The sequence below is a fragment of the Salmo salar genome, chromosome ssa05 (genome assembly GCF_905237065.1).
Source record: "Salmo salar chromosome ssa05, Ssal_v3.1, whole genome shotgun sequence".
In the NCBI taxonomy this organism is placed as follows: domain Eukaryota; kingdom Metazoa; phylum Chordata; class Actinopteri; order Salmoniformes; family Salmonidae; genus Salmo; species Salmo salar.
This window is the reverse complement of record NC_059446.1, coordinates 1,874,360-1,891,934: the sequence shown is the minus strand read 5'-3', so window position 1 is coordinate 1,891,934 and position 17,575 is coordinate 1,874,360. Positions and strand designations below refer to the sequence as shown.

The 17,575-nt window shown below is 43.0% G+C and overlaps 1 protein-coding gene across 1 annotated transcript in view; it reads right to left on the bottom strand.

Moving 5' to 3' along the window:
* Positions 1-13,873, bottom strand: part of LOC106604097 (fibroblast growth factor 16) — a 46,257-nt gene extending 32,384 nt beyond the window's left edge. The window contains exon 1 of the mRNA XM_045719404.1: positions 13,600-13,873. Coding sequence (XP_045575360.1) covers positions 13,600-13,873 — 274 coding nt within the window. The remainder of the gene's footprint in view (positions 1-13,599) is intronic.
* Positions 13,874-17,575: the final 3,702 nt, after the last annotated feature.

The window sequence follows — 17,575 nt, the reverse complement described above, 5'->3', positions numbered from 1 at the left end:
AGAAGTAGAACTAGAAATTATAGAAGTAGAACTATAAGTTATAGAAGTGATAGAAGTAGATCTATAAGTTATAGAAGTTATAGAAGTAGATCTAGAAGTTATATAAGTTATAGAAGTAGAACTAGAAGTTATAGAAGTAGATCTATAAGTTATAGAAGTAGATCTATAAGTTATAGAAGTAGATCTATAAGTTATAGAAGTAGATCTAGAAGTTATAGAAGTAGAACTATAAGTTATAGAAGTAGAACTATAAGTTATAGAAGTAGATCTCTAAGTTATAGAAGTAGATCTATAAGTTATAGAAGTAGATCTATAAGTTATATAAGTAGATCTATAAGTTATAGAAGTAGATCTATAAGTTATATAAGTAGATCTATAAGTTATAGAAGTAGATCTATAAGTTATAGAAGTAGATCTATAAGTTATAGAAGTAGATCTAGAAGTTATAGAAGTAGATCTAGAAGTTATAGATGTAGAACTATAAGTTATAGAAGTAGAACTATAAGTTATAGAAGTAGATCTATAAGTTATATAAGTAGATCTATAAGTTATAGAAGTAGATCTATAAGTTATAGAAGTAGATCTATAAGTTATAGAAGTAGATCTAGAAGTTATAGAAGTAGATCTAGAAGTTATAGATGTAGAACTATAAGTTATAGAAGTAGAACTATAAGTTATAGAAGTAGATCTATAAGTTATAGAAGTAGATCTATAAGTTATAGAAGTAGATCTATAAGTTATAGAAGTAGATCTAGACGTTATAGAAGTAGAACTATAAGTTATAGAAGTAGATCTAGAAGTTATATAAGTAGATCTAGAAGTTATAGAAGTAGATCTATAAGTTATAGAAGTAGATCTATAAGTTATAGAAGTAGATCTATACGTTATAGAAGTAGATCTAGAAGTTATAGAAGTAGATCTATAAGTTATAGAAGTAGATCTATAAGTTATAGAAGTAGAACTATAAGTTATAGAAGTAGAACTATAAGTTATAGAAGTAGATCTATAAGTTATAGAAGTAGATCTATAAGTTATATAAGTAGATCTAGAAGTTATAGAAGTAGAACTATAAGTTATAGAAGTAGAACTATAAGTTATAGAAGTAGAACTATAAGTTATAGAAGTAGATCTAGAAATTATAGAAGTACAACTATAAGTTATAGAAGTAGAACTAGAAGTTATAGAAGTAGAACTATAAGTTATAGAAGTAGATCTAGAAATTATAGAAGTACAACTATAAGTTATAGAAGTAGAACTAGAAGTTATAGAAGTAGAACTATAAGTTATAGAAGTAGAACTAGAAGATATAGAATTTATAGAAGTAGATCTATAAGTTATAGAAGTAGAACTATAAGTTATATAAGTAGATCTATAAGTTATAGAAGTAGATCTATAAGTTATATAAGTAGATCTAGAAGTTATAGAAGTAGAACTATAAGTTATAGAAGTAGAACTATAAGTTATAGAAGTAGAACTATAAGTTATAGAAGTAGATCTAGAAATTATAGAAGTACAACTATAAGTTATAGAAGTAGAACTAGAAGTTATAGAAGTAGAACTATAAGTTATAGAAGTAGATCTAGAAATTATAGAAGTACAACTATAAGTTATAGAAGTAGAACTAGAAGTTATAGAAGTAGAACTATAAGTTATAGAAGTAGAACTAGAAGATATAGAATTTATAGAAGTAGATCTATAAGTTATAGAAGTAGCTCTATAAGTTATAGAAGTAGGACTAGAAATTATAGAAGTAGAACTAGAAGTTATAGAAGTAGAACTAGAAGAAACCAAATAAATGACATCCAGCACAGGGCTCCAGCTTTGCATTTTCTTTGCTAACTTGCTAACTTGCTAACTTGCTAACTTGCTAACTTGCTAGCTAAGAGAGTAGATGTCAAGATCAAGCTTATTGGTTACAGCAGAGACATTAAATCCCCTCCTGGATCAAGATCCCTGTTGCCTAAAATGTTTTGTGCGTCCACATTTTTTTTAATATACAGTGCCAGTCAAAAGTTTGGACACACACACCTACTCATTCAAGGGTTTTTCTTTATTTTTTTACTATTTTCAACATTGTAGAATAATAGTGAAGACATCAAAACTATGAAATAACACATGAAATCATGTAATAACCAAAAAGTGTTAAACAAATCAAAACATATTTTAAATTTCACATTCTTCAAAAGTAGCCACCCTTTGCCTTGATGACATCTTTGCACACTCTTGGCATTCTCTCAACCAGCTTCATGAGGTAGTCCCCTGGAATGAATTTCAATTAACAGATGTGCCTTATTAAAAGTTAATTTGTGGAATTTCTTTCCTTCTTAATGCGTTTGAGCCAATCAGTTGTGTTGTGACAAGGTAGGGGTGGTATACAGAAGATAGCCCTATTTGGTAAAAGACCAAGTCTATATTATGGCAAGAACAGCTCAAATAAGCAAAGAGAAACGTCAGTCCATCATTACTTTAAGACATGAAGGTCAGTCAATCTGGAAAATGTCAAGAACTTTGAAAGTTTCTTCAAGTGCAGTTGCAAAAACCATCAAGCGCTATGATGAAGCAGGCTCTCATGAGGACCGCCACAGGAAAGGAAGATCCAGAGTTACCTCTGCTGCAGAGGATAAGTTCATTAGAGTTAACATCACCTCAGATTGCAGCCCAAATAAATGCTTCACAGAGTTCAAGTAACAGACACATTTCAATATCAACTGTTCAGAGGTGACTGCGTGAATCAGGCCTTTGAATTGCTGCAAAGAAACCACTACTAAAGGACACCAATAATAAAGAAGAGACTTGCTTGGGACAACAAACACGAGCAATGGACATTAGACCGGTGGAAACCTGTCCTTACTCTGCGTCTTTGTGAGACGAAGAGTAAGTAAACGTATGATCTCCTCATGTGTGGTTCCCACCGTGAAGCATGGAGGAGGAGGTGTGATGTTGTGGGGGTGCTTTGCTGGTGACACTGTCAGTGATTTATTTAGAATTCAATGCACACTTAACCAGGATGGCTGCCACAGCATTCTGCAGCGATACGCCATCTCATCTGGTTTGGGCTTAGTGGGACTATCATTTGTTTTTCAACAGGACAATGACCCAACACACCTCCAGGCTGTGTAAGGGCTATTTGACCAAGAAGGAGATTGATGGAGTGCTGCATCAGATAACTTGGCCTCCACAATCACCCAACCTCAACTCAATTGAGATGGTTTGGGATGAGTTGGACCGCAGAGTAAACGAAAAGCAACAAACAAGGGATCAGCATATTTTGGATCTCCTTCAAGACTGTTGAAAAAGCATTCCAGGTGAAGCTGGTTGAGAGAATGACAAGAGTGTGCAAAGCTGTCATCAAGGCAAAGGGTGGCTACTTTGAATAATCTAAAATATATTTGGATTTGTTTAACACTCTTTTGGTTACTACATGATTCCGAATGTGTTATTTCATAGTTTTGCTGTCTTCACTATTATTCTACAATGTAGAAAATAAAGACAAACCCTTGAATGAGTATGTGTGTCCAAACTTTTGACTGGTACTGTATGTCAGAGAGGGGGACTCCCTTAAGCAGTGCCCAGGAGGTGGCAACTCCCTTAAAGCAGTGCCCAGGAGGTGGAAACTCCCTTAAAGCAGTGCCCAGGAGGTGGAAACTCCCTTAAAGCAGTGCCCAGGAGGTGGCAACTCCCTTAAAGCAGTGCCCAGGAAGTGACAACTCCCTTAAAGCAGTGCCCAGGAGGTGACAACTCCCTTAAAGCAGTGCCCAGGAGGTGGCAACTCCCTTAAAGCAGTGCCCAGGAGGTGACAACTCCCTTAAAGCAGTGCCCAGGAGGTGACAACTCCCTTAGGCTGATCAGAGCGACGGATCGCCTGAGTCTGCTCCACGTACGCGTTTAGGGATCTCACAGGACACAGAGAGCATCAACATCCTGAAGGGCATGGAGGTGGACAAGGCTTTTCCACTTTTCAAGTTCAAAATAAATATATATTTCACCTTTATTTAACCAGGTAGGCCAGTTGAGAACAAGTTCTCATTTACAACTGCGACCTGGCCAAGATTGCGACAAAAACAACAGCACAGAGTTACACATGGAATAAACAAACATACAGCCAATAACAAAATAGAAAGTCTATATATACAGTGTGTGCAAATGGAGTAAGGAGGTAAGGCAAAAAAATAGGCCAGAGTGGCGAAATAATTACAATTTAGCAAATAACACTGGAGTGATAGATGAGCAGATGAGGATGTGCAAGTAGAAATACTGGTGTGCAAAAGAGCAAAAAGTTAATAAAAACAATATGGAGATGAGGTAAGTAATTGGTTGGGCTATTTACAGACGGGCTGTGTACAGCTGCAGCGATCGGTTAGCCGATGCCGATGACAGCCGATGCTTGAAGTTAATGAGGGAGATATAAGTCTCCAACTTCAGTGATTTTTTTCAATTCGTTCCAGTCATTGGCAGCAGAGAACTGGAAGGAAAGGCGGCCAAAGGATATGTTGGCTTTGGGGATGACCAGTGAGATATACCTGCTGGAGCGCGTGCTACGGGTGGGTGTTGTTATCGTGACCAGTGAGCTGAGCTTTACCTAGCATCGACTTGGAGCCAGTGGGTCTGGCGACGAATATGTAGCGAGGGCTAGCCGACTAGAGCATACAGGTTGCAGTGGTGGGTGGTATATGGTGCTTTGGTAACAAAACGGATGGCACTGTGATAGACTGCATCCAGTTCGCTGAGTAGAGTATTGGAAGCTATTTTGTAAATGACATCGCCGAAGTCGAGGATCGGTAGGATAGTCAGTTTTACGAGGGTATGTTTGGCGGCGTGAGTGAAGGAGCCTTTGTTGTGAAATAGGAAGCCGATTCTAGATTTAACCTTGGATTGGAGATGTTTAATGTGAGTCTGGAAGGAGAGTTTACAGGCTAGCCAGACACCTAGGTATTTATAGTTGTCCACATATTCTAAGTTAGAACCGTCCAAAGTAGTGATGCTTGTCGGGCGGGGCGGGTGCGGGCAGCGAACGGTTGAAGAGCATGCATTTGGTTTTACTAGTGTTTAAGAGCAGTTGGAGACCACGGAAGTATTGTTGTATGGCATTGAAGCTCGTTTGGAGGGTTGTTAACACAGTGTCCAAGGAAGGGCCAGATGTATACAGAATGGTGTCGTCTGCGGAGAGGTGGATCAGGGAATCACCTGCAGCAAGAGTGACATCATTGAAATATACAGAGAAAAGAGTTGGCCCGAGAATTGAACCCTGTGGTACCCCCATAGAAACTGCCAGAAGTCCGGACAACAGGCCCTCTGATTTAACACACTGAACTCTATCTGAGAAGTAGTTGGTGAACCAGGCGAGGCAGTCATTTGAGAAACCAAATCAAATCAAATTTATTTGTCACATACACATGGTTAGCAGGTGTTAATGCAAGTGTAGCAAAATGCTTGTGCTTCTAACCAAGGCTATTGAGAGTGCCGATAAGAATACGGTGATTGACAGAGTCGAAAGCCTTGGCCAGGTCGATGAAGACGGCTGCACAGTACTGTCTTTTATCGATGGAGGTTATGATGTCGTTTAGTACCTTGAACGTGGCTGAGGTGCACCTGTGACCAGCTCGGAAACCGGATTGCACAGCAGAGAAGGCACGGTGGGATTCGAAATGGTCAGTGATCTGTTTATTGACTTGGCTTTCGAAGAATTTAGAAAGGCAGGGCAGGATGGATATCGGTCTATAGCAGTTTGGGTCTAGAGTGTCACCCCCTTTGAAGAGGGGGATGACCGCGGCAGCTTTCCAATCTTTAGGGATCTTGGACGATACAAAAGAGAGGTTGAACAGGCTAGTAATAGAGGTTGCAACAATGGCGGCGGATAATTTTAGAACGAGCGGGTCCAGATTGTCTAGCCCGGCTGATTTGTACGGGTCCAGGTTTTGCAGCTCTTTCAGAACATCTTCTCTCTGGATTTGGATGAAGGAGAAGCTGGGGAGGCTCAGGCAAGTAGCTGCGGGGGGCGCGGAGCTGTTGGCCGGGGTTGGAGTAGCCAGGTGGAAAGCATGGCCAGCCGTAGAGAAATGCTTATTGAAATTCTAAATTATCGTGGATTTATCGGTGGTGACCGTGTTACCTAGCCTCATTGCAGTGGGCAGCTGCGAGGAGGTGCTCTTGTTCACCATGGACTTTACAGTGTCCCAAAACTTTTTGGAGTTAGAGCTACAGGATGCAAATTTCTGTTTGAAAAAGCTAGTCTTTGCTTTCCTGACTGACTGCGTGTATTGGTTCCCGACTTCCCGGAAAAGTTGCATATCGCAGGGACTATTCGATGCTAATGCAGTCCGCCACAGGATGTTTTTGTGCTGGTTAAGGGCAGTCAGGTCTGGAGTGAACCAAGGGCTATATCTGTTCTTAGTTCTAAATTTTTTTGAAAAGTGGCATGCTTATTTAAGATGGTGAGGAAATTACTTTTAAAGAATAACCAGGCATCCTCGTCTGATGGGATGAGGTCATTATCCTTCCAGGATACCCGGGCCAGGTCGATTAGAAAGGCCTGCTCAATGAAGGGTTTTAGGGAGCGTTTGACAGTGATGAGGGGTGGTCGATTGACCCGTATATTTAATTTAAAAATGGAAAAAGAGATTGAAAAGAAATTTAAAATAATGCAACAAAAAAAAGGACGAAAAATACAAAAAGTAATACCCCGTCTGCTACGCCATCTTGGAAAGTTGGATACAGTTCATCGGAGAACTTGAGGCACTGAGGAATGTACACTGCTGTTAGGTTCTGAATGAATATCCAGAGGTTTCAGAAGCCCAGAATGGAGCTTCTGAATATCAGCTGATGAACAGTCCGCTTCACTCTCAGCGCTCTCTGAGCCGTGGCTCGCTTACAGGTGTAGTAGACCTGTGATTTAAAAAAAAAAAACTTAACAGACAACAAAACATTGCAGAGCTTTGCGAAGCTTTGGACGTTAATAAGGTTTGACTCGGTGATCACCCCATACAACTTCTGGAGAGCAGCAGTGTTTAGAGCTAGATAACACACAGTCTGTCCTAGCCTGGGTGACTAGCACAGTGTTTAGAGCTAGATAACACACAGTCTGTCCTAGCCTGGGTGACTAGCATAGTGTTTAGAGTTAGATAACACACAGTCTGTCCTAGCCTGGGTGAATAGCATATAGAATAGAAATATAACCAACTCTATCCATTACCTAGAAGACTGTCCTGGGAACTGTCGCAATAGGACGCTAAACAACACAAGTCTCCCACTATGTACAATTATGTTGGCATGATACTGATCTAGGGACAGGGCTACTGTTACCCTCCTGATGGCTGCGTGGGCCGTTGCCAAGCTACGCCGTGACTAGTAGGAGGGTCGCCATGGAAGCACGGGGCGCTGGCCCGGGTGGAGCCGCCGCGGGTCCAGTTCTTGGTGTTAGTAGCAAATATTCATACGAGAACTTTGAAGGTTTGAGCCCCAAATGGAACCCTATTCCCTATATAGTGCACTACTTTAGACCAGAGCCCTATGGAACCCTATTCCCTATATAGTGCACTACTTTAGACCAGAGCCCTATGGAACCCTATTCCCTATATAGTGCACTACTTTATACCAGAGCCCTATGGAACCCTATTCCCTATATAGTGCACTACTTTATACCAGAGCCCTATGGAACCCTACTCCCTATATAGTGCACTACTTTATACCAGAGCCCTATGGAACCCTACTCCCTATATAGTGCACTTTTGACCAGGGCTCATAGCACTCTGATAAAGTGAGGTGCGTCCCACTCGTTCTAGGTGTTTCTCTCTATGAAGTGCGTCCCAAATGGCACCCTATTATTCCCTTTATAGTGTGCTACTTTTGACCAGAGCCCATAGACAGAACATATTGAATGTTTTTCCCACAGTATTTGGTCTCTACCTGAAACCTGAACAAGGATGTTTTCTATTAGTTTATATAAACTGGATAAACACTACCACAGCTGACTGTTTATTGGTGTTTAACGTCCGGTCCTCCCCTGGCCAGGACACAACAACACCCGGGCTGTGGTCCAAATGTAGTGCACTACTTTTGACCAGGGCAATAGGATGCCATTTGGAGACGCAAACAGCCTCGTCCTGCTCCCTAATCCTCTACGATGATGCTGCCAGGGAATGAAAGGGCAGAACTCTCTGATCCTCTACGATGATGCTGGCAGGGAATGAAAGAGCAGAACTCTTTGATCCTCTACGATGATGCTGGCAGGGAATGAAAGAGCAGAACTCTCTGATCCTCTACAATGATGCTGCCAGGGAATGAAAGAGCAGCTCTCTCTGATCCTCTACAATGATGCTGGCAGGGAATGAAAGAGCAGCTCTCTCTGATCCTCTACGATGATGCTGGCAGGGAATGAAAGGGAAGAACTCTCTGATCCTCTACGATGATGCTGCCAGGGAAAGAAAGAGCAGAAATCTTTGATCCTCTACGATGATGCTGGCAGGGAATGAAAGAGCAGAAATCTTTGATCCTCTACGATGATGCTGCCAGGGAATGAAAGGGCAGAAATCTTTGATCCTCTACGATGATGCTGCCAGGGAATGAAAGGGAAGAACTCTCTGATCCTCTACGATGATGCTGGCAGGGAACCCTCCCTCTCTTCTCTCTCCCAGCCTCCCAGCACGGACACCTGCTCTAACCCAAAGTGAAGCCAGAATCAAACACCTTCCTGGAGTGGGCAGACCACCCAGCCCTGTTTATCCCTACTCAGCCCTGTTTATCCCTACTCAGCCCTACTCAGCCCTGTTTATCCCTACTCAGCCCTGTTTATCCCTACTCAGCCCTGTTTATCCCTCCTCAGCCCTGTTTATCCCTCCTCAGCCCTGTTTATCCCTACTCAGCCCTGTTTATCCCTACTCAGCCCTACTCAGCCCTACTCAGCCCTGTTTATCCCTACTCAGCCCTGTTTATCCCTACTCAGCCCTGTTTATCCCTACTCAGCCCTACTCAGCCCTACTCAGCCCTGTTTATCCCTACTCAGCCCTGTTTATCCCTACTCAGCCCTGTTTATCCCTACTCAGCCCTGTTTATCCCTACTCAGCCCTGTTTATCCCTACTCAGCCCTGTTTATCCCTACTCAGCCCTGTTTATCCCTACTCAGCCCTGTTTATCACTACTCAGCCCTGTTTATCCCTACTCAGCCCTGTTTATCCCTACTCAGCCCTGTTTATCCCTACTCAGCCCTGTTTATCCCTACTCAGCCCTACTCAGCCCTGTTTATCCCTCCTCAGCCCTGTTTATCCCTACTCAGCCCTACTCAGCCCTGTTTATCCCTACTCAGCACTGTTTATCCCTACTCAGCCCTGTTTATCCCTACTCAGCCCTGTTTATCCCTACTCAGCCCTACTCAGCCCTGTTTATCCCTCCTCAGCCCTGTTTATCCCTACTCAGCCCTGTTTATCCCTACTCAGCCCTGTTTATCCCTCCTCAGCCCTGTTTATCCCTATTCAGCCCTGTTTATCCCTCCTCAGCCCTGTTTATCCCTACTCAGCCCTGTTTATCCCTACTCAGCCCTACTCAGCCCTGTTTATCCCTACTCAGCCCTACTCAGCCCTGTTTATCCCTACTCAGCCCTGTTTATCCCTACTCAGCCCTCCTCAGCCCTGTTTATCCCTACTCAGCCCTGTTTATCCCTACTCAGCCCTGTTTATCCCTACTCAGCCCTGTTTATCCCTACTCAGCCCTGTTTATCCCTACTCAGCCCTACTCAGCCCTGTTTATCCCTACTCAGCCCTGTTTATCCCTACTCAGCCCTGTTTATCCCTACTCAGCCCTGTTTATCCCTACTCAGCCCTGTTTATCCCTACTCAGCCCTGTTTATCCCTACTCAGCCCTACTCAGCCCTGTTTATCCCTACTCAGCCCTGTTTATCCCTACTCAGCCCTGTTTATCCCTACTCAGCCCTCCTCAGCCCTGTTTATCCCTACTCAGCCCTGTTTATCCCTACTCAGCCCTGTTTATCCCTACTCAGCCCTACTCAGCCCTGTTTATTCCTACTCAGCCCTCTTCAGCCCTACTCAGCCCTGTTCAGACCTGTACACTACCGGCTCTCTCTCTCTCTCTCTCTCTCTCTCTCTCTCTCTCTCTCTCTCTCTCTCTCTCTCTCTCTCTCTCTCTCTCTCTCTCTCTCTCTCTCTCTCTCTCTCTCTCTCTCTCTCTCTCTCTCTCTCTCTCTCTCTCTCTCTTTCTCTCTCAATTCAATTCAAGGGTCTTTATTGACATGGGAAACATGTCAAAGCAAGTGAAGTAGATAATAAACAAAAGTGAAATAAACGTATACAAACAAATGAACAGTAAACATTACACTCACAAAAGCTCCAAAAGAATAAAGACATTACAAATGTCATATTATGTCTATATACAGTGGTGTAATGATGTACAAATGGTTAAAGTACAAAAGGGGAAATAATTAAGCATAAATATAGGTTGTATTTACAATGGTGTTTGTTCTTCAATGGTTGATCTTTTCTTGTGGCAACAGGTCACATCTTGCTGCTGTGATTGCATGCTGTGGAATGCTCTCTCCCCCCTCTCTCTCTCTGTCTCTCTCTTTCCCCGTCTCTCTCTCCCATTTCTCTCTGTCTCTTTCTCCCTCTCTCTCCCCTCTCCCCCCCTCTCTCTCTTTCCCCATCTCTCTCTCCCCATTTCTCTCTGTCTCTTTCTCCTTCTCTCCCCACCAGTCTCTCTCTTCCCATCTCTCTCTCGCCCCTCGCTCTCTCTTTCTCTCTCTGTCTCTCTCCCCCTCGCTCTTCTTTCTCTCTCTCTCTCTTCCCCTCTCTCTCTCTCTCTCTCTCTCTCTCTGTTTCTCTCTTTCCACATCTCTCTGTCTCTCTCTTTCCCTATCTCTTTCTCTCTCTCTTTCACAATCTCTTTCCCCATCTCTTTCTCTCTCTCTGTCTATCTCTTCCCCATCACACACTCTCTCTAACCTCCCATCTCTCTCTCCATATCTCTCCCCATCTCTCTCTCTTTCCCATCAATCTCTCTCTCTCTCTCCCCATCTCTCTCTCTCCCCATCTCTCCCTCTCTCCCCTTCTCTCTCTTCCCCCCCTCCCATCTCTTTCTTCACATCTCTCCCCATCTCTCTCTCTTTCCCCATCAATCTCTCTCTCTCCCATCTCTCTCCCCAACTCTCTCTCTCCCCATCTCTCTTCCCCTCCCCCTAACTCTCTCTTTCTCTCTCTCTCGCCCCCTCGCTCTCATTTTCTCTCCCCATCTCTCTCTCTAACTCCCCATCTCTGTCTCTCCCCTTCTCTCTCTTTCCTCATCTCTCTCTCTCTCTCTTTCCCCATCTCCCTCTCTCCCTCTCTCCCATCTCTCTCTCTCCCCATCTCTCCCTCTCCCCATCTTCCTCTCTCTCATCTCTCTCTCTCTCCCCATCTTCCTCTCTCTCTCTCCCCATCTCTCTCTCTCCACCTCTCCCCATCTTCCTCTCTCTCTCTCTCTCTCTCTCCCCTCTTCCTCTCTCTTTCTCTCCCTCCCCATCTCTCTCTCCCCATCTCTCTTTCTCTCTCTCTCTCTCTCTCTCTCTCCCTATGTCTCTCTCCCCCATCACTCGCTCCCCATCTCCCTCTCTGTCTCTCACCCTCTCTCCTCATATCTCTCTCTCTCTCCCATCACTCTCTCCCCATCACTCTGTCCCTCTCATCACTCTCTCCCCATCTCACTCTCTCTCCATCAATCTCTCCCCAACTCTCTCTTTCTCTCCCTGGCAGGCAGGCAGGCAGTGAGCCAAACAGAGAGGCTGCACCTGCAGAATGACTGCATGGACAAGACATGCAGAGAATGTGCATTTGTTCTCCGTGACCTCATGTGTCTGCGATAGTGATTGGAACCACACCTCCAATGATTCGTATTAATAGTAGAATTAGGAGAGAGAGAGCGAGCCGGTGTGTGGGCCAGGCGACAGGTCCCTTAGAACCAGTTAAACAGAGAAGCAGACACGGACCACAGCCTGTCCAGCTCTCTCTCTCTCTCTCAGGGGAGCCACCTGCTTGCCTGCCAGGTGCTCCAGCGCCCCGCTGAGGGTGGGTCGGACGGGGGGAAGGAAGGCATGTGGCTGTCCTGCTGACTGGATAACACACACACACACACACACACACACACACACACACACACACACACATCACACAGACACACACACATCACACACACACACACATCACACAGACACACACATATCACACACACACACACACACACATCACACACACACACACACACACACACCAGAATTCCTTCAGCAATATGACTAATCATATTCTGAGCAGTGGGCCATAATAGGAATCAAATGGCCTGCAGTAAAATCCTTCTGTTACCGGTTCAATATGACACATCATCTGTTACCGGTTCAATATGACACATCATCTGTTACCGGTTCAATATGACACATCATCTGTTATGGTTCAATATGACACATCATCTGTTACCGGTTCAATATGACACATCATCTGTTACCGGTTCAATATGACACATCGTCTGTTATGGTTCAATATGACACATCATCTGTTACCGGTTCAATATGACACATCATCTGTTACCGGTTCAATATGAGGTTCAATATGACACATCATCTGTTACCGGTTCAATATGACACATCGTCTGTTATGGTTCAATATGACACATCATCTGTTACCGGTTCAATATGACACATCATCTGTTATGGTTCAATATGACACATCATCTGTTATGGTTCAATATGACACATCATCTGTTACCGGTTCAATATGACACATCATCTGTTACCGGTTCAATATGACACATCATCTGTTACCGGTTCAATATGACACATCATCTGTTACCGGTTCAATATGAGGTTCAATATGACACATCATCTGTTACCGGTTCAATATGACACATCGTCTGTTATGGTTCAATATGACACATCATCTGTTACCGGTTCAATATGACACATCATCTGTTATGGTTCAATATGACACATCATCTGTTATGGTTCAATATGACACATCATCTGTTACCGGTTCAATATGACACATCATCTGTTACCGGTTCAATATGACACATCATCTGTTACCGGTTCAATATGACACATCGTCTGTTATGGTTCAATATGACACATCATCTGTTACCGGTTCAATATGACACATCATCTGTTACCGGTTCAATATGAGGTTCCAATATGACTCATCATCTGTTACCGGTTCAATATGACACATCGTCTGTTATGGTTCAATATGACACATCATCTGTTACCGGTTCAATATGACACATCATCTGTTACCGGTTCAATATGACACATCATCTGTTACCGGTTCAATATGACACATCATCTGTTACCGGTTCAATATGACACATCATCTGTTACCGGTTCAATATGACACATCATCTGTTACCGGTTCAATATGACACATCATCTGTTACCGGTTCAATATGACACATCTGGTACCGGAAAGACAGAGAAAGGTGCTCCTCTATCATCAAAGGCATCTCAACTCCTTGTGAAAAGAAACCCCGGCAAATAAATAACCAGGTGTCAAATTTAAAAGTTGTTGCAAAAGATGTTTCTCTTGGTCTTTGCACACAAAACCACACGAAGTTCACATGCAACTGGTAAAAACTCACCGAATCTGCTATGGTCTTGTCTTGTCCCGTACACGGTCCCGTTGGGGAATATCTCCAGCTGGAAGCCGGTCCGACAGTACAGCTGCCTCCGCCTCAGAATCCCTTTAAGGTGCTCGAAATCTGTCAGCGAGCCTCGCTGTAACCTCCCCTCAATCTGTCCCAGCCTCTCATCCAGTAACCCCGCTGGCGCCTCTGCCAAGGGCATACTTCCTAGTGCGGGGAAACTCTGTAAATCCAAGTCGAGTGTCCCTAGAAAGCTCCCAACCTCCGCCATGGCGCACAACTGAAGGGATCTGTTAATGCAATTAAAATGTCCGTTGAATCAAAGAAGTTTACCGTTCAACATAGGAAGTTAAATCCCATGCGCAAAACAAAACAACAAAAAAAAAAGCCACGAAGGTATGTTACCCGGCGTAATGCGTAATTCACCTCCTCCTCTTCGGTAAATCGGTTCCTTTCTTTAATAATGACGTGTCCTTTACTACTCATCACTTAGATTGGTGTGTTTATCAGACGGACAGGCTGGTTATATACATAATGGATATTGAAACGCAAGCCACGCCTGGCTTGCATCCCCGCTTTGCGTGCCGCATCATGACTGACAAAATATATCGTTTCATTCCAACTTTGATTATTGTACGATGCTGCTGCAGCCTTTGTGGGTTTTTTTTCTCTCGCTCTGCCACTGCCTCGTCCTGCTGCCGCTGTAGGAGATCACTAGTCTTCTGAACTAACTATCCCAGCCAGTTACTCTTCACTCCGTACTAGGCTGTCCCCCCTTGCTCGGCTCTCTGTGTCTTTCTGCTGATAAAAAAACCACAACGGAAACAAGAGCAGGAAACTGGCGATAGTTTGTGATGTATTGAAATATGGAACAGATTCCGGAATGAAAGCCGCAGTCATCATTAAAACACCGATGGAAGTTGACACAGAGTTGATAAACTACGTGTTTCACTGCATCACGCTACTAAATTCAGAATCCATCCCCGATAGAACTCTTAATAAATGACCTCTTATTAAACCGCTTGGCGTCTTATCATTATATCACTTCTATCTCAAACGCCCCCCCGGTGCCTCTATTATTTTCCCTCTGAAGAAAGTCAAAGAGCCGCAGACAGTCCTCATATCTTGCGTGGATTTCAAACAGAAAATCTCCGTTTTAACTCCGGTCCCATTTTATAGCGGGTGCAGCCAGTCAGTCACTCTGTGTTCGGATCAGACTGTTATTCTCAAGCCTGCTGGAGTTTTTGGAAGTTTTGATGAATGCGTTTCTATCCACATACTGTTAATTAAATAAAATTCAATTTCAATTCAATTCAAATGGCTTTATTGGCACATGGGGAAACATATGCTAACATTGCCAAAGCAAGTGAACTAGATAATAAACAAAAGTGAAATAAACAATAAAAATGAACAGTAAACATTACCCTCACAAAAGTTCCAAAAGAATTAAGACATTGGAAATGTCATATTATGTGCAAATAGTTAAAGTACAAATGGAAAATAAATAAACATAAATATGGGTTGTATTTACAATGGTGTTTTGTTCTTCACTGGTTGACCTGAAAAAAAATAAGAATCAAAATTGTCAACGGAACAACAGTAACAACAATAACCAAGGGTCAAAATAACCATTCTGTTACGTTCGTTGTTGGAAGGATTGGACCAAGGTGCAGCGTGGTAGGCGTACATCTTTCTTTATTCAATGAACACCGAAAACAAAACAAATACAAACGAAAACGTAACGTTCAGTAGGGCTACAAAGCACAGTACCAAAAACAAGATCCCACAAACTAAAGGTGGAAAAAAGGCAGCCTAAATATGATCCCCAATCAGAGACAACGATAGACAGCTGCATCTGATTGGGAACAATACCCGGCCAACAAAGAAATAGAAAACATAGATTGCCCACCCAAATCACACCCTGACCTAACCAAATAGAGAATAAAAGGGATCTCTAAAGTCAGGGAGTGACACAAACATTCAACAATAACAATAAGCGTACAGTAGAGGACATGTGCAGGTTGATTGGTCTGTCAAACACTGTCCCTCAACTTATGGCAGGCAGCAATGTAGTGCGCTGCCAACCCACAGCTCTCTGCGTCCTCCCCCAACAGGACGGGTAGCCTGTCCTCATCAGAGAGGTCTTTGAAACCTTTAATAAGGGTTTCACATTTCAAATCTCTCTCTCTCTCTCATCTGTCTGTCTGTGCTGGAGCAGGTGCTACCCTCATGCCTGGGTATCACATACAGTGCATTTGTAAAGTATTCAGACCGCTTCGTTGTCAAGCAATGATCAACAACCAATTTGATAGAGCTTTAATTATTTTGAAAAGAAAAATGGCCAAGCTCCAGGTATTGAAAGCTCTTAAAGACTTACCCCAAAAAGACTCACCACTGTAATCGCTGCCGAAGGTCCTTCTACAAAGTATTGACTCAGAATACTTACGTAAATTATATATTTCTGTATTTGATTTTCCCAAAATTTGTCAAAAAGCATGTTTTCACTTGTTTCATTATGGGTTATTGTGTGTAGAAGGGTGGAAATAAATATTTCATCAATTTTGAATTGAGACTTTAACACAACAAAACATGGAATAAGTCAAGGGGTATGAAAACTTTCTGAAGGCACTGTACATGTCCTCAAAGATGGAAGACAGGAGGCGAGATCAGGTGGGACCATTCTACCCAATGAGAGGGCAGATACGGCGTGTGAATAACAGACACAACTAAGTTGTTTTTCTGAAAGTTGCAGAATGCCACGTGTCCACTTGGATCAACCTAAACAGTTCACTCTATTTCATTAATAAGCTTCAGGTAATTTGACACTCTTTCATAGACCTCCATGCAAAAAGGTAATCCTCTCTATTCGGATAGATGAGGAGGTAATCCTCTCTCTTCAGATAGTGATGAGGAGGTAATCCTCTCTCTTCAGATAGTGATGAGGAGGTAATCCTCTCTCTTCAGATAGTGATGAGGAGGTAATCCTCTCTCTTCAGATAGTGATGAGGAGGTAATCCTCTCTCTTCAGATAGTGATAATGATGAGGAGGTAATCCTCTCTCTTCAGATAGTGATGAGGAGGTAATCCTCTCTCTTCAGATAGTGATGAGGTGGTAATCCTCTCTCTTCAGATTGTGATGAGGAGGTAATCCTCTCTCTTCAGATAGTGATAATGATGAGGAGGTAATCCTCTCTCTTCAGATAGTGATAGTGATGAGGAGGTAATCCTCTCTCTTCAGATAGTGATGAGGAGGTAATCCTCTCTCTTCAGATAGTGATGAGGAGGTAATCCTCTCTCTTCAGATAGTGATGGGGAGGTAATCCTCTCTCTTCAGATAGTGATGAGGAGGTAATCCTCTCTCTTCAGATAGTGATGAGGAGGTAATCCTCTCTCTTCAGATAGTGATGAGGAGGTAATCCTCTCTCTTCAGATAGTGATGAGGAGGTAATCCTCTCTCTTCAGATAGTGATGGGGAGGTAATCCTCTCTCTTCAGATAGTGATGAGGTGGTAATCCTCTCTCTTCAGATAGTGATAGTGATGAGGAGGTAATACTCTCTCTTCAGATAGTGATGAGGAGGTAATCCTCTCTCTTCAGATAGTGATGAGGAGGTAATCCTCTCTCTTCAGATAGTGATGAGGTGGTAATCCTCTCTCTTCAGATAGTGATGAGGTGGTAATCCTCTCTCTTCAGATAGTGATAGTGATGAGGAGGTAATACTCTCTCTTCAGATAGTGATGAGGAGGTAATCCTCTCTCTTCAGATAGTGATAATGATGAGGAGGTAATCCTCTCTCTTCAGATAGTGATGAGGAGGTAATCCTCTCTCTTCAGATAATGATGGGGAGGTAATCCTCTCTCTTCAGATAGTGATGAGGAGGTAATCCTCTCTCTTCAGATAGTGATGGGGAGGTAATCCTCTCTCTTCAGATAGTGATGAGGAGGTAATCCTCTCTCTTCAGATAGTGATGGGGA